This window comes from Eurosta solidaginis, chromosome 3 (genome assembly GCF_040869045.1).
Source record: "Eurosta solidaginis isolate ZX-2024a chromosome 3, ASM4086904v1, whole genome shotgun sequence".
Lineage (NCBI taxonomy): Eukaryota > Metazoa > Arthropoda > Insecta > Diptera > Tephritidae > Eurosta > Eurosta solidaginis.
The window spans coordinates 58,986,900-59,005,580 of record NC_090321.1 but is presented as its reverse complement, the minus strand read 5'-3'; the positions used below and the strand labels follow the sequence as shown (position 1 = coordinate 59,005,580).

Genomic DNA, 18,681 nt, shown 5'->3' with positions numbered 1-18,681 from the left:
CGGAGCAGGAGAATATAGCTCAGTCACGCTGCAAGGATCTGCTGTGAGGATGACAATTTGTGGGAGGCAATCAACAAATTAAAAGGGGTTACACTGAAATGATAGCCCTTGGTAGGGAAAAATCCCGAGTCGCTCCGGTTCATAGAACCGGCTGCCTTGGGAAGCGAGATGGTTTGTAATTATTTTTTACATTGGAATAAAAGCACTTTCACCAGCGATTAAAAAAAATGATAAGCTAGTGAATAAGTACATAACCGTTTTTCATAGTACTTCTAGTACTGTGAGCACATAGCTGTTTCTAAACCAAAAGAGACATAAAAAACGGCATATGCAGAAATGTGGGCTCTATATAGTGATAATAAAATATGCAATAAAAAAAATTTTGAAGAAAAACACATAACTGTTTTCGTTAGCAATACAAAAAGCAAGATAGAAAAATTCGAAAAATCTGATGTATACAAGATTCCATGCAACGGTGACGGGTCCTATGTATGCAATAAAGTATATGTGGGCACTACAAAATCTAGATTAAAAACGAGGATTTGCGCGCATAAATCGAATGTTAAAAACCGGGACAACACTAGCGAAAATAAGACCGCTTTAACCCAACTTTGCAGCAAAACCGGACATGCACCATATTTGGATAAAATACTACAACACGAGAGGCATTATAACAAAAGATATACATTAGAGATACTACATACAATTAATTTAAGGAGAGAACATCGTATGAATTTCAAATCGGATACTGAAAAATGTGCTTCCGCGTATAGACATTTAATAAATAATACCAAACATATCACATGATGTAATTTTTGCATGTACGATAACTGCGTTTTAGACCCTAAGATAGATTCGTTAGGTTTTTAAAAATATTTTAAGTTAAATAGATTTTACCATTTACACAATAGTTTGAAAACAGTTTTCTGAAACATAAACACGTTTGGCGAACAAATTTGGACATGTGTAACCCCCCTTATGTTCCATTCTCATTATGTTATATATATAACAACCAATGAGCTGAGCATCGCTCACTATTGATATTGTCACGGATATTAGCATCACTAAATTATCCCATCACTAAGGCGATGCTAAGGCCATGCCAAGCAGTATTTACGTTAATAATTAAATCAAGTATACACATATATAAGGCAGCCCAGAGAGATGTCACACACAGATGCATTTACTTATATGCCTATGTGCGCGCGAGAGACTGTAAACTACAAACATTCACATCAATAATTCAATCTTTATGTATCTACATAAACGAATAAATAATTGCGTCTACACATATGTACGTATACGAGCAGCGGAGCGGCAATGCACAAACACATGCATATATCTTATCTGAGTTGTCACAAGAGAGAGCAATAATTTGTGCACGTAGTTGTGGCTGGCGATTTTGTAGCCGAAACAACTAGTAAATTCTGGAAATCGAAGAGCCTAGAAGTATGCAGCGTAAACTATAAAAGCGGGGCAAGCGAGTAAGAAGTAATTCAGTTTGATTTGAGTTGTCAAGCAGTTTGATTAAGACGATATCTAGCAGTGTTATTTTGAATAGTAGAGTTTCATTGAGCTATCAATCAGTGTGGTTATTAAGCAAGCTATTCGTTGCACAGTTTGTTATTGTGAAGTACTTTAATAAAGGCCATTTTGCATTATTACAAATTGGAGTTATTTATTCAACAGTTTAGTGATTCGAACTTAGCAGAGGATTGCAAATAAGAGGATTTGCAAGCAAATTCGTTACAATTGGTGTCAGAAGAGGAATTGTTGAATAAATTCCAGAGGACAACAAGGACATGGCAAAGTTCAGTGAATTGAAGATCCAGCAACTGAAGAGGGAGTTGGAGAGCCGTGGATTGAATACAAGCGGCGTTAAACTTGAACTTCAGGCACGGCTACGAGAGGCAATGGAAGTAGAAGGAATTGACGTGGAAGAGTATGACTTTCATCTTGATGGCGAGGAAACAACAAAAATGAAAGAGACAGTTACGCAGACAGTTACGAGCACAGACTTGAACATGATTTTGGCTGCAATATCTGCTCAAACATCGACAATGTCATCTCAACTAAAAGAACAGAAAACGTATATGTCATCTCAACTAGAAGAACAGAAAACGTATATGTCATCACAGATGGAATCCCAAGAGACACGAATAACATCGAAGATGGAAGAACAGAAAACACACATGGCGTCACAAATTGCAGAACAATTAAAAGAACAAGAGGCACGCATAACATTACAGCTCGAAGCACAAGAAGAGCGTATCTCAACAAAGCTGGAGGCACAGGAAACAAAATTCTCATCGCAGCTGGAGGCTGTTAGTGAACGACAAAATAAAGTGGAGGCCGAGATGGATGCTTTGAAAGATCGGATTCAGGAGTTACAATTGAACCGTCCAATCACTTCAACGTCTACTCTGAAGGTAAAATCCCCAACGTTTGATGGTTCTGTTCCATTCCAGGTATTTAAGCTCCAATTTGAGAAGACGTCGGCAGCGAATAACTGGAATGCTGAAGATAAAGTTGCAGCTCTGTTTGTGGCTTTGAAAGGGCCAGCAGCCGAAATCCTACAGACGATTCCCGAAAGAGAGCGGAACAACTATGAAGCATTGATGGCCGCTGTCGAGAGACGTTATGGAAGCGAGCATAGAAAACAGATATTCCAAATTGAGTTGCAAAACCGCTACCAAAAAGCAAATGAGACATTGCAAGAGTTTGCTTCAGATGTTGAAAGGTTGGCTCATCTCGCAAATGCGGACGCACCCGTGGAATACACCGAGAGGGTAAAAATCCAGAGTTTTTTAAATGGCATACGAGACGTGGAAACGAAACGAGCTACATACGCAAACCCAAAACTGACATTTGCTGAAACGGTATCACATGCATTGACTCAGGAAACGGCCTCACTATTGAGTAAACCAGCATACAAAGCTCATCGTGTGGAAGTGGAAAGACCAGATTGGGTAGACACAATTTTGGAAGCACTGAAGGGATCACAACAGAAAAATGCCGGAGTGATTAAATGTTTCAAGTGCGGCAACCCAGGTCATATTGCGCGACATTGCAGCACCAGTTCCAATAGCTCCAACAATGTGGGTGGCCGTAAACGCAGAGCTGAAGGAGATGAGCAAATCTCCAAGTCCACTCAATCGTTAAACTAAAGCGAGTCAGCCGCAAGGGGCGACAGCTGGCTCCCTCAATTGAATGCCCCATAATCTCTATCTCACAAATTGGAAGAAGGTCAAACAATCTTACTGTAGGAGGACATGTGGATGGAAAGGAACGTTTACTGACTGTAGATACGGGTGCATCTCATTCCATCATTCGAGCGGATTTAGTCAACAAGAAGATAACACCATTGCATGGAGCAAGATTGCGTACAGCCACTGGAGAAGACAGCACGGTTCTAGGAGAAGTATCATGTGAAGTCGCAATTGTGAACGTCACGGTAGTACACAATTTTATAGTGGCAGAGATTGTTGATGAAATCATAATTGGAGTGGACTTCTTAATCGACCAGGGCATCAAGATCGACATGCAAAGCAAGACGATGCGATATAAGAACATGGATGTACCACTTAATTTCGGCTACGAGAGAGGCTACAGCAGTAAACGAGTGCTGGTGGAAGAGAGTCAGCGAATACCACCCAAATCCGAAGCAGTCATCTGGGCAAAGGTTGATGGAGATTGTGGGACAAACAAATTGTGGGTTGTCGAAGCAGCAAACAAATCAGCACTGAACATACTTGTAGGAAAAACCCTGGCTATGACAAAACAAGATGGACGTGTTCCGGTAAGAGTACTCAATGAGTTCAATTCACCACTCAAACTGACTAAAGGAGCTATTTTGGGAAGATGCCAAGAGGCTGAAGTAGTTATTAACTGTGAACAGCTCCAGGAATACGTTTCAGCTAGTAATACTAATCTTTCAAATGACATCACGGCATGGACGCAGGGGCTAGAGGAAGCATATCAGAGTAAGGCAAAACAACTGCTCCTAAAGTACGCGAACATATTTGACCAGGATGGTTCTAAACCAGGCCGCACCAACGTTGTGAAACATCAAATTGACACTGGAGATGCGAGGCCGATCCGTCAAGCTCCACGTAGTGTTCCACTGGCGAAGCGGCAAGTTGTGAGTCAAATTATACAAGAAATGAGCGACAGCGGCGTCATCGAACCATCAGCTAGTCCCTGGAGCTCACCGGTAGTACTTGTAAAGAAGAAGGATGGAAAAATGAGGTTTTGCGTGGACTACCGGAAGTTGAATGACGTTACGAAAAAGGATAGCTACCCATTGCCAAGAATTGACGACACTCTGGACTCGCTCTCTGGTACGAAATGGTTTTCCACACTGGACTTGAAAAGCGGCTACTGGCAAGTGGAGGTAAAGGAGGAAGACAAAGAGAAAACAGCCTTCAGCGTCGGAGATGGTCTTTGGCAATTTACAGTAATGCCCTTTGGACTATGTAATGCACCAGCTACTTTCGAGAGACTCATGGATCAGGTATTGAAAGGACTACATTGGAAAACATGCTTGGTGTACCTGGACGACATCATCGTATTGGGCAAGAATTTCGATGAACATCTTAAGAACTTGGAGGAAGTTTTCCAAAGAATAGCTGGCGCTGGTCTGAAGTTAAGTCCCAAAAAGTGTGCGCTGTTTAAAAAGGAAGTAAATTATTTGGGTCACAAGGTAACGACAGAGGGCATCTGCACTGCGAACGAAAAGATAGAGGCTGTAAAGGATTGGCCAAGACCACAGAACCTACATGAATTAAGAAGTTTCCTTGGGCTGTGCACATATTACCGCCGATTTGTACAAAATTTTTCCAGCGTAGCCCATAGCCTCCATGAGCTTACAAGAAAAAATAAAGCTTTTGAATGGAAGAAGGAGCAAGAAGTGGCTTTCCAAACATTGAAGGAGCGTTTGTGCACTGCCCCAATGTTAGCATATCCGATTCCAGGAGCAACATTTATTCTAGATACAGATGCGAGTGGATATGCTATAGGAGGCGTTTTATCACAACTGGTCGATGGACAGGAGAAGGTAGTTGCATATTACAGCCGTTCGATTGGAAAACCAGAGAGGAACTACTGCGTTACGCGGAGAGAGCTGTTGGCATTGGTAGAATGCGTTAAACATTTTCACAAATACCTCTACGGCCAGCGATTCCGTGTCAGGACAGATCACGCAGCTTTAAAATGGCTACTGCAGTTCCGTAATCCGGAAGGACAATTGGCACGGTGGATCGAGCGACTACAAAGCTATGACTTTTCCATTGAGCATCAAAGAGGTAGTACCCATGGAAATGCCGATGCAATGTCACGAAGACCATGTAGTTTGGAATGCAAGCACTGTTCAAAAGCCGAGGCTAAAGAAGACATTATAGATGTCCGGCTAATGACTATAACATGTACAGATGAATGGGACAAGGAACAGCTAAGCAAGTGCCAGCTAAAAGATGTAGATCTGTCACGTGTTATGCAAGGGCTCGAACGAAATGCAAGACCAAACAGAGAAGAGATGTCAGCAGATAGTCCCATTGCGAAGTCATATTGGGCACAGTGGAACAGTTTAGAATTGATATCCGGTTGCCTTCATCGAGTATGGGAGAGTGAGGATGGTAAATACAAGAATAAACTGATAGTTGTTCCCAGAAAGAGGATTCCTGATGTGCTCAGCGAGCTGCATAATGGTCCAAGCGGAGGTCATCCTGGAATCACGAAAACGCTCGAGAAGATTAAACAGAGATTCTATTGGGTTGGTTGCCGTCAGTCGGTCACTGAGTGGATTGCGAACTGCGAGGTTTGCAGCAGAGCGAAATGGCCCAGAACACGAAGTCATGGCCAGATGAAGCAATATAACTCAGGTGCGCCATTTGAAAGGATCGCTATGGATGTCGCCGGTCCATTTCCTACTAGCAACGGCGGAAACAAATATGCACTGGTAGTTATGGATTATTTCAGCAAATGGCCAGAGGTATACCCAATCCCAAATCAAGAAGCGGAAACGGTAACAGAAGTGTTTATAAACAATTGGGTATGGTGTACCAATGGAGTTACATTCTGACCAAGGCAGGAATTTCGAATCAGCTGTGTTCCAGGAAATGTGAAGTCATTGGGCATTCGAAAAACACGGACAACTGCATTGCATCCTCAATCCGATGGTATGGTAGAACGATTCAATAGAACATTGGAGGAGCACTTAAGGAAAGTAGTGGACAAGTACCATAAAGAATGGGATACCCGCATACCATTATTCTTGATGGCTTACCGATCAGCAGTGCATGAGACAACGGGCCAAACCCCTGCAAAAGTAATTTTTGGCAATGACCTTAGACTGCCAGCTGATTTGAAGTTTGGGATAGATGCCAATGCGGAGAGAAATGTCAGGAAATCCACTAGTGATTTGGAAGAAGAGCTAAGAGAAATACATGATCTGATAAGGCAACGAACAAAGATTATGAGTGACAAGATGAAAGCCAGATATGATAAAGCAATTAATTCAGAAGGTTTTCAGGAAGGAGATTTGGTGCTGTTATACAACCCACAACGTAAAAACGGCTTGTCCCCGAAATTGCAGTGTAATTGGGAAGGCCCATACAAAGTTGTAAAACGGATCAACGATGTAGTGTACCGCATACAGACCATCGGTAAACCACGAACCAAAATGAAGGTGGTCCATTTGGAAAGGCTAGCAACGTTTAGATCGAGAGATTTGTCTGATCGGGACGATCAGACTTAGGTGGAGGGCAGTGTCACGGATATTAGCATCACTAAATTATCCCATCACTAAGGCGATGCTAAGGCCATGCCAAGCAGTATTTACGTTAATAATTAAATCAAGTATACACATATATAAGGCAGCCCAGAGAGATGTCACACACAGATGCATTTACTTATATGCCTATGTGCGCGCGAGAGACTGTAAACTACAAACATTCACATCAATAATTCAATCTTTATGTATCTACATAAACGAATAAATAATTGCGTCTACACATATGTACGTATACGAGCAGCGGAGCGGCAATGCACAAACACATGCATATATCTTATCTGAGTTGTCACAAGAGAGAGCAATAATTTGTGCACGTAGTTGTGGCTGGCGATTTTGTAGCCGAAACAACTAGTAAGTTCTGGAAAACGAAGAGCCTAGAAGTATGCAGCGTAAACTATAAAAGCGGGGCAAGCGAGTAAGAAGTAATTCAGTTTGATTTGAGTTGTCAAGCAGTTTGATTAAGACGATATCTAGCAGTGTTATTTTGAATAGTAGAGTTTCATTGAGCTATCAATCAGTGTGGTTATTAAGCAAGCTATTCGTTGCACAGTTTGTTATTGTGAAGTACTTTAATAAAGGCCATTTTGCATTATTACAAATTGGAGTTATTTATTCAACAGTTTAGTGATTCGAACTTAGCAGAGGATTGCAAATAAGAGGATTTGCAAGCAAATTCGTTACAATATTCAATGTATAATTGTTAGTGTATTATTTTTGTGTACAATTACTGTTTTTTATTTGTTTACATATTTCTATCTATTTTAACTACTTGTTCTTCTGTATTTTAATATTGTTAAACCAGTCGATCAGTGACACTGCTGAAGAGTGGAGGTACGTGCTTATGCATTATTATATATTTTTATGATTTTAATTTTTTGATATTTGATGTTTAGTTACAGTCGTGATAATGAGCTCAGAACGAACTCGAAATATCGACACCAATAAAATCATGATATATATTGATAAAGCAATCATGTTTTAATAATATATATGTATTTGGCCTCGAGCTCGAATAATCTTCAACATTTTCCATTATAAAGGTAAAATATGACCCAAATTATGATATGTTCGTTCGTCTACGAGTTTTGCCTTTTGACACCTTTGGTTAATTACTTGGTCAAAAAAAGGGCGATTTTATAATAAATGATCTTTCGTAAAAAAATTTGCCGAACAGTCATAGACAAAATAATTAAGCAACCCATGAACAAAAAAAAATCGGGAATATACAACTATATCGGGTGCTTGGCCATATGAGAATAGATACAAATGATAAAGCGAATGAGCTAGCTAAACAGGGCACATCACTCGAAGCTAGTACCCTGGACGGTCCAATCAGATTGGGAGAGATTAAGAGGCGAAAGTGGTGCATGAGCGACCAGGCAAGAAATGCATTTAACCAAGCGCGGGGCTTCAAAAGGTCGAAGATCGTGTGCAGATCTTACAACGTTAGACTTAAAAAGTTACTCTTATCATTAAAAAGAGACTTGGACCGAAACGCGAGGCTGTAAAGTGTAGAAGATCACGTGTAGATCTTACAACCTTAGACAAACAAACTTACTCTTATCATTAAAAATAGCAGACTGAAGACTCCTGGCAGGTGTTCTGACTGGACACTGCCTTCCGGCGTCACATGCCTTTAAATTAGGCTTGGCCAGTGATAGCAGATGTAGGAAGTGCGGGTTGGAGGAGGAAACGATTGAGCACGTTTTTTGCTCGTGCTCTGCGCTTTTCAGGCTATGACTACAGCTATTAAGACTTGCACGGCTATCAGATCTAGAAGCAGCAAGTAGCATAGGTCCTAGAAAACTTCTAGTATTTGCAAAGAGGACTGCGTTGTTTTATAACATAGGTCCAGGTTTTTGAATGGGGTTTTCAGCAACCGAAACAAAACAACAAAAGCAATAAAAACCTATCATATTTGAAAATGACTATGCGCCATCGCCTCTTATATTTGTCCACAATCATTTAAAATTAGTTTTTAAAGCTATTTCTTGTTGCCGATTAATAATTAAAAAAAAAAAAACCTAAAACTGATTTCATCTAGAATTATTCTATGCCGTTAGACCAAGTTTACACATGCACTAATCTACAATAAATCCTTAATATATAATCATGGTTCAACTATATGGTTGGCTCATCTGTATAAAAACAAAATATGTTAGTTCAGATTGTCAAAATCTGCGTGTTGGTGTTGGTGCGAATGGTATGGAATGGAAATATAAAACTTAGCAGTTTTTGTATGTTGTAATGTGTTGGTTTCATTTTGAGTTTGCCATCTCTTTTTGACAATCCCATTGACCATGCAATGAAATAAATAAAATCAGCTGATGAGATGAGCCAACTATATAATTGAGCCATGTATATAATCTACTCGTTTACATTGTATGTTCCATCCCTAGTGGCTTGTCCTTTATTTTGGGCTCTCAATTAGAGATTACACTGTAGAGGTAGTATTTTTCCATGAAAAAAAATATCGGCATCTCTCAAAATTGGTTTATAATTACTGATTATCGAAGAGAAAATATTATTTGGGAAATGTAGTTATTTAATTAACGATTAGGAGTTAAATACGAAAATGAAGATAATCTTGCTACACGTAAACTAGGCGAGTACTTTATGTACTATGTACAGCTGAGTAAAATATATTTTTTCTTCTTACTTACCACGAGTAGAAGCGATAGCTTGATTGTTTTTCTATTACGCGCCGCAGCTGCAATAACCTCTGCACAATCTTTTTAATAACACGAATTCGTAACCGATAGCCATTGTAGAAGAAATCGTGTAAAGCCTGTTTGAAGCCATTCTGGTCTAACTCGCGACCCCAATACTTGTCCCGCTTAGCATATTGGTCAAGATGGGCCTGATAAGTTTGCATTCCACATAGGCGTACACCCAACGAACCAGATGTGCTGGCCGCACACTTGGCCATCTGCTTGGAGCGCTTTTCTGCAGAGGCATCATCGCCATGTTGACGAGTACCCATTTTTAAATCCAATATACAAGGGTTACGAAATTGAGATGTTATATTCTCGAGCATGAGAAAATCTGGTGACAAGTGAAAAAAATAAAGATGGTTATTAAATTTAATAAAGATTTTATTTTGTAAAATTTCATGAAAGCAAATACGTAAGTATGTGTGTTAGACTGGGTCGATTTATTAACTTTTTTTCTACTTTCATTTTTAAGGTTTTTTTTATATGACCTACTAAAAAAATTTTCATTTGATTGTAAAATTTTCATGTATACCCTGTCCGACTCAAAAATGTCCGCTAAAAACTTTGTCGATAACAGTTTTAAAAAAAAAAAAAAAAAATCGTATTTAGCGGACATTTTTGGGTCGGACAGGGTATACATGAAAATTTTACAATCATATGAAAATTTGTTAGTAGGTCATGAAAAAACCTTAAAAATCAAAGTCGAAAAAAAGCAAAAAAAAAAAATTTCGCTGGTTCGAAAATTATTTTTTTTTTGGTATGCGTAGTGGAACTTTTTTTCCTGAGCCCAAATCCTATCGAAAAATCGATGGCGCGATATTGGTTAACCTTTGTACAAACAAATCTACCCACTCTAATGTATGTACTATATCACATGTTCGTCAAAAAAAAGGAAACACATGAAGGAAATGTGTAGCCAAAACAAAAAAAAACATGATATACTGACGCACAGCCGCGATGTGCTCACGTTTCACTGACCGATTAACGCGAACTTTATACGACTGAAAGGTAGAAAGAAATTGGTTTAATTCAAATGTTACTTTCTTTGTGTTTGATTGGAAAACGCAAACAAATCTTTGTATGTATTCACTTTACTGTTATTTTTGCTTCTATCACTGTCACGTGTCACTAACTGTCTTCTTGCGATTATTTGCGAAATTCACGTTTCTATTGTACTCTAAATTAGCGTGCGCAATATATTCTACTGATGGTAAAACGCTCACATACAGACACTTTTAGATAAAATAATAAATAATAATAATTAATAAAAAAAAAAAAATAAATGTAAGGCGCGATAACCTCCGAAGAGATCTAAGCCCGAGCTTCTCTTCCAATTTGCGTCGTGCTCCTCTTGATTTTCCCTACAAATTGGCCGGACGGGACCTACATGTTTTATGCCGACTCCGAACGGCATCTGCAAGGCAGATGAGTTTTCACTGAGAGCTTTTCATGGCAGAAATACACCCGGAGCGCTTGCCAAACACTGCCGAGGGGCGACCCCGCTTAGAAAAATTTTCTTCTAATTGAAAAACCTTATTTCTAAAATTTTGATGTTGCTTTGCCCGGGGTGCGAACCCAGGGCATACGGTGTGATAGGCGGAGCACGCTACCATCACACCACGGTGGCCGCAAATATTTCCTTACACTATAATCATAGTCAAAATTAACTAAATACTAATGCGACAAAGCACGTTGCTGAAATCGCCATTGATGATTGCGCACGGTGTTTGCTCAGACGTTTAAGCGTTTTCGTGGACACAAATGAGTTTGGAAATTTTACCTAGGTATAAAAAAAAAACAATACTTGGCGCGATTCATAGCTCGGGGAGATTAAGGCCGAGCTTATAATGCAGTTTGCGTTGTTCTTCTATCCGACGCTCTATGGCGGAACCATACAATGTGGCGGAAGGACGACATACATACGAACGTAAGTGCAAATTGCATGTACTTTGTTTTTTTAAGTCGATGGACCAATGTTAAATAATACTGCGCCGGGAGTTAAAAAATTATCAATCAGCTGATTTCCGGCCATCACCTGTTTGGTTCCGCCATGTACTAAACGAACCATAAAACGATTACTTCAATAAAGTATTAAAGAGAAGAAAGGGACAAGGCGTTACATTGTCATCTTAAAACAAGCGGCACATTTATAGGCACTACATTTACAGTAAAATATTCCTGGCATGCTTCCTTTGGAGCATTCACACCTAGCGGCAGCGGCACTACCCGACGTGGCAGTTTCGCTTTGCAGAATGAGAACTTTAAAGTTTACACAATTTCCAGTGTACACTTTAAAACTCAGTTATAAAATTCAGCCCCAACTCTGGATCATGGTCCAATCTCATAGCAACGATCCGGAACAGTTCTAAGAGAGTTGGCAGCGCTCAACTAATGTGTAAACATGATAAGGCCTGTTATTTTCACATTTTTTCCCCGAATCGCTTCATAAAATGTTACTTAAAAAGTTAAAACAAATTATCACACTAAGAATCGGTTTTTCAGTTGTTGGTTAAGCTAACCTTAAACTATAGTCAAATTTAAACTCCAGTTAAACTACCGAGTAGTTTTTCAGTCACAGTTTAAGGCCGGCTTGGGGTAGGCTTTTTTGTACGGCAACATTGGATTTTATTATCTAGTTAAAGCGGGAGTCATTGGTGCCGTATGTCGTATCGCTGTAGTCGTATCCCTAACGTAATCAGCTGTTTATCGTTACGACGGTAAACCAAAAACCAATTGGTTGGCTACGATACGGTTACGACCTTAGCGGCACCAATAATCGATTGCATTGATTCTCATAAAGCCGGAGTCATTGGTGCCGTATGTCGTATCGCTGTATCCGTATCCCTAACGTAATCAGCTGTTTATCGTTACGACGGTAAACCAAAACCCAATTGGTTGGCTACGATACGGTTACGACCTTAGCGGCACCAATAATCGATTGCATTGATTCTCATAAAGCCGGAGTCATTGGTGCCGTATGTCGTATCGCTGTATCCGTATCCCTAACGTAATCAGCTGTTTATCGTTAGGCGGTAAACCAAAACCCAATTCGTTGGCTACGATACGGTTACGACCTTAGCGGCACCAATAATCGATTGCATTGATTCTCATAAGGTTGGTCGAATCAGCTGTTATAAGGTTACCGATACGGTTACCGATAAAGCACCAATGTCTCCAGCTTAAAGCTGGAGTCATTGGTGCCGTATGTCGTATCGCTGTATCCGTATCCCTAACGTAATCAGCTGTTTATCGTTACGACGGTAAACCAAAACCCAATTGGTTGGCTACGATACGGTTACGACCTTAGCGGCACCAATAATCGATTGCATTGATTCTCATAAGGTTGGTCGAATCAGCTGTTAAAAGGTTACCGATACGGTTACCGATAAAGCACCAATGTCTCCAGCTTAAAAGCCTTCCGCGATTTACAACCAGATTGACTGAATTTTTGTATGTGTGCGTGTCGGGTATTTGACGCTTGCCCCGCGACTATCAAATAAAAAGCCATCAATCAACATTTGCATTGAGAAACCGTAGCGTTCGGACGTGAATATGCCGTCATCGGGTGATGACTTTTTTTTACTTGCAACTACAGCAGTTTTATTAAATAATAAAAAATTAATAAAAATGTTATTAAATAATAATAAAAGCTTTACATTCCATAAAGCTGCTAAACATTGATAATTTTCAATAAATTTTAATATGAATTGCAGTTCTTCCGCGCACTTGTTCATTTTGAATGTCGACACAAACTAAATACAACACTGCGTTTTGTCAATCACACCCCGCTACTATCAAATAAGCTAGCGTCAAATGAAAAAATCAAAAATTTTTGATTTTCATCAACGTGTAGCCGACAACAAATACGTGTGTCACGAAGCCACCCGACTGCACTAACACACATAAAATTCAGTCAATCTGGTTGTAAATCGCGGAAGGCTTTAATGTTGGTCGAATCAGCTGTTAAAAGGTTACCGATACGGTTACCGATAAAGCACCAATGACTCCAGCTTAATTTGGAGATACGACAACAGCTGGATGTTGTTTACCCAACAAACATTTAAAAGATATTTCTCCAGCGAAATATATATCTAGTTCCGGAGGTGATACCCGGCATCATTATCAAGTTATTCTCAATCCGGATAGTTCTCGAGTTGATATCCAACTTCATTCTCCAATCACGATGCGACCTTTGAGAAATTTTGTAAAAGTTAGAGTTCCTGAGTTGATTCCTAACGTTATTATAATTATCAAATTATTATCCAACCTTTGAGAGATTTTGGGAAATGTAGAGTTCTCAAATGAATATCCAACACATTTCTCCAGTTGATGTTTTACATTGGATATCGAGTTGACGTGGAGTTGAAAAAAAAATCTTCAAGGTGGTACCACCAGTTTATTGTGAGAAATAAACACCTAGTTGATAGCAGTAGGAAAGCGCAATTAATTAAAAGTAAACTATATATATTTTTTTTTATTTTTGTGAAAATACTGTAATATAAAATCTTACATTTGAGTCGAGTTAGAGAACCACAAGTTGGGAATTACATTTTTTCAACTTAAGTAATGACTTCTGCTTGATAAAAAAAATCCCTCTTTTGCTGAGTACGCTATAATTCTTGAATCAGATACCGATAAACATGTAACATGCAAATGCAACAACAATGTGAACCATATGGATCACGTTGTTGTGATATTTGCATGTTAAATCTCTATCCGTATCTGGTTCACGCTTCATTGGAACGCGAGGAAAATGAGCTCTAATGGCACGCAAGCCCATATGCTTGTTGGGTATATTCGACGCCATTTGGAACGAACGCAAATAACGTCGCAAAGATCCTGAGCCAGATAAATAATTTTGTATGTAAATGCAACAACAATGATTTGAGCCAGATATTTCCAGATAGAAGTTTGGTTCAATTTGTGAGCCAGATAATTTGTTAGTTTATCTTTAGTTTGGCAACGCTGCCTTTAATAAACCTACTTTTTTCAAAAATATATGGCGTCGTTTGGCCTTTAGCCGTTGTTAAATGGAATACAATGGCGACATCTGCCATCACAACTCATAGGTACAAAAATATCACGACCTCTGCTTCTCAAGTCTCGCAAAGATCCAGTGCATTCCCGTGAGAATTGAGCGTGATACGGAGCTAGAAAGCTCACTGGAAGATGGCTATAGGTTAACTAGAGTTTAATCCTGCCAGATCGGCCGCTTAAGCTCAGCTTAAACTTCAGTTAAAGTACACTGAAAGACTGCAGAACAAGTTTAAGCGTAGTTTAAATGACAATCTGAGTTGAATTTGTACTGAAAAACCGAGCCTAATTGTAATTATATTTGGAGGTCTGTAGTATGGACACGAAGAGGGGCACCTTGCTGATCTCAATCAATGCGCCGCTTTAAGAACAATCATTTCAAATCGTACGGTGATCTTCAAAAAAAGTTCTGTAAAGTGCTTAACGCGCCGTGTCAAAGAAAAAGTGTTACAAATCTGGAAATGTTAACACTGCAGTACATATAAAATTTGTATGCACCAAATACAAGCGCGGTTGATATATTAATGCCACATGTTAAAGAAACTGTCTTAAGGGACTCTGATTTTTTCTCTATTTTAATTCAAATTGATGGATTTAGGACAGTGCTGTTCGGATGGCATGAATGTAGGCGTTTTTGCGAACTGTATGTGACTATGGGATTTTCATTGCTAATTTTGTATGGTTCTTGCCACCACATCATTTACAGATACTAACATTGCTTATTTGTGTTGTCTAATTGCGAAATACTTTTTATAACATCGGCAGCATTTCCATTTTTATGAACTTTCATCCTGTAAAAAAGAGAAAAACACTATGTAGACATTAAAAGATTTCATAAACAAATGCAATGTTTTTTTTTTGTTTCAAAATAGTTTATTTTAATTATACATTGCTTAGTATCAATTGACATAGACATAAATATACAGAGACAGAGTACATACTAAATATTTATTACTAAAAAAATACAAAATTATACGATTCTTTATTTAATCTCTTTCTCAATGTAAATAACTAAAGAAAACTTTATAATAATGTTTGCAATGTATGCTTTCAGTAAAGTATAAAATATGCTAAACAAATATTTATTGTTCAATTGCTGATGGACGCGTTACAAACCACCATAAATTACATTTGTTCTAGCGCCTGGCTCCCAGCTCATCGTCGGCAGCAGCGCGCGGCCATGCTTTATCGGCTATTCGGTCGGCGTTTGCCTACTGGCTGGCAAGGAGTCGAGTGCTTGGGTACGTGGTGTGCAGTGCAGTGCTCCAGTGTTACAACAAGGGGTAGCGAGTCAATAGGCGTCGAAAGTGGCGCACGATCATAGGCTCGCTTGCTCAATGGGCTTGCTTGTCAGAGCTAAATGTAAGTAGTATATACTATTGTATAGTCTGAAAAAGTTGAGCGATTGCGTTGATGACGTTGGCGTACGGCGTTATTAGTGGCCTAAAAGTAAATATAGGGGCATGGGAAAAGTTTGTTGAACTTTGGATACGTTCATACGAAACTTGTTTTTATTGTTCCATTCTTTGTTATGAATTTATGACATATTTTGTAGTTTTAAAATATGTAAAATAGCAAATATATAAAATTTAGTTTGTTCATACCCGCAAGTAAGCGTTTTCGTGGAGCTTGTATCACGTACACAATTCGTTTAATTTCTTTGTTTTGCAACGCGCGCACACGCAAACATTAATTCAAAGCATATTTTTTAGATCTAAAATAAAAGCAAAGATTCATTGCCGTATGTTGCTTTTTTTTTCTTCGTGGTAATATGTATTTATGTATATACTAATATTGTATAGGTAAATAATTTCGTTGTAAAAAACAAATATTTTACATTCATTAAGTTCATTTGCCCTTAATATATATAACTTTTTCACGTACCTTAAAACATCATCACGCTTCCGCTTGGTGGTGCTCATCTTACGCACCGGTTCATCGCGAAAACTTGGCGAATAGCGTTTCTCCAATTTTGCGCCGCCCATTGTGGTCGCTTGCATCACGCCTACAAAATAAATTTTAAAAGAAAACTGTATGGTCAATAACTACATATAGCAAATCTCACATTTGTTTTTAATTGAATAAGACTTATTTACTATATACTATCTTTCTTTAGCTTAAGATCGGACGATCACGTAGATTATATATGTTTTTATGCTCTCTTCTAATAGTTAATATTTAATAAGTAAAATTACAAATGCGAAAAAATGAAGTCGAGTTTAAGTATTATGCCATGAACACACACAATACACTAGAATAGAGATGCTTTTTGAAAGATTAAAATAGGTTTTTAAATTTATTTAAAAACAAAAAATATGAAATTTTTCAAATGGAAGTCCAAAGGCAGTTCAATATAGTTGAATCACCTACTCAGTAAAATGTTCGAAAACCGTTTTCACCAAAGAGCAGAGAAACTTATACAAACTCTTCAAAGGCGGATTGCAATGGAAGACGTTAAGCAGACGATAGATAATTTCCCACTTTACTGACAGAATATAAAAAAATAAAATAAACTAGATATTTTGGCTAAAATTTCACGAAATTAATAATAGTTAAAAAAAAGACTTTCTAACGTTAAAATTTGCGACTTTCGAGTTAAATTTCCTCTGTGTTGAATGGCCTACTCTCATTTGATGGTTGATTGTGACCGTATGACGTGGAAGATCGGATAAATGACATATGTGAACTAGCGACAAATAGTACTCGTTAGATCCAAGACTAATTTAAATTTTTAGAAATAAGTTTGACAGTTGCATACTTATCATTTGGGTGAAAATGGCATTCAGTCACTGATCGTAAAACGTATAACGGAACCTGTTTCCTTCCCACTATTCGTTCTGTCGGTGGTTGTTAAGCTTATAATTTCTTTCCACATGATAACACCTACGAGTTATAACAGTTCTCTCTTCTGGTCGGCCATGATTATTTTTTTTGAAGTTTTTGGGCAATTTAGTATTTAAAAATTAATCTCCAAACAAAATAAAATCAAAAATTAACAAAGTAAAATATTCAAATTTGTTTTTGTTTGTACATAAGTGTGCAATTGAGAAATTTGAAGTTTTTTATTGTGGAAATCGTTAATAATGTCAGAAACGGTTATACCTTGTAGGTGTTATTATCAAGGCGCTTTGTTCGCTTCAAAGCGAAAATGCCAACAAGCCTTTTTATTGTTATGCGTTTATATAAATTCGCCTTAAGACGTATGAGACCTCTCGCGTTCCAATGAACAGTGATCCAGATACCGATAAAAATTTAATATGCAAATGTAACAAATTGATTCATATGGAAGTTAAATTACTATCCGTATCTGCATCATGCTTCATGAACCTCGCACAACTGACCTTACTGCGTCGCCGTTTTCGCTAACTCTAGTTAGAATATAACAGTAATATAGCAATCCTTCAGATAGTTTCATTTGACATTTTTGATTTCACAGGATGACCCACCCCTAATTAAGTTGATAATTGTGAATATTTTGAAGTACAATTTTCCTATTGTGAAAAAAATTTACTTTTTCGGTTATGTTGGGAAGCCACAGAGTTATATGAATAAATAAATACTAAAAACAAATATGCCGATTTTGTTATTTTTATAGACAGTTTATAAAATTTTCAAGAAAATGTGAAAATTACAAAAAAGAACAAATATTGGCTATGTGGCCGGTATGGCTAATATTTTCGAAAACACCACTACTCTTCGTGAGGCCCGTCTTGAAATACTACAAATCGGCTACAAAATTTTAGATACCAAATTTGATCATGTCGCTGAAACAGTTGAAAAACGAATGTTTTCACATCTTATATATGTATTATTTCTAATTGCTGTTTTTATGTACTTTTTCGCTCTTATTTGGAATTCAAATCTATAAATAAAGTTTTGGTTGTAAAGATGGGGATTCATGCTATTAGCGAGCTTTGGGCATTATTAGTCGTAGTGATTTTGTTTACTTAAATTTTATTAAAATAATTTGTTAAAAATTAACGATTGTGAGCACATAAACAAATCTATTTGTACTATGGCACTATTGTGAATATTTGATTAGAACTAACACTGCATTACCGGAAGTTGCTAACATTCGCCAGATGGCAGCGCAAGTGCATGTAAGTTTACAGATGTGTGATTGATAGAACAGCTGATTTCTGT

General features: G+C 38.1%; 1 protein-coding gene across 6 annotated transcripts in view; it reads right to left on the bottom strand.

Moving 5' to 3' along the window:
• The window catches only part of Ip6k (Inositol hexakisphosphate kinase), a 281,451-nt gene that overhangs the window by 11,241 nt on the left and 251,529 nt on the right, over window positions 1–18,681 (bottom strand). For all 6 annotated transcript variants that reach the window (XM_067771873.1, XM_067771872.1, XM_067771869.1 and 3 more), the window contains 3 exons: window positions 16,423–16,543; window positions 15,253–15,329; window positions 9,454–9,835 (listed from right to left, as the gene is read on the bottom strand). In XM_067771873.1, the coding sequence (XP_067627974.1) occupies window positions 9,454–9,835; window positions 15,253–15,329; window positions 16,423–16,543 (580 nt within the window). The remainder of the gene's footprint in view (window positions 1–9,453; window positions 9,836–15,252; window positions 15,330–16,422; window positions 16,544–18,681) is intronic.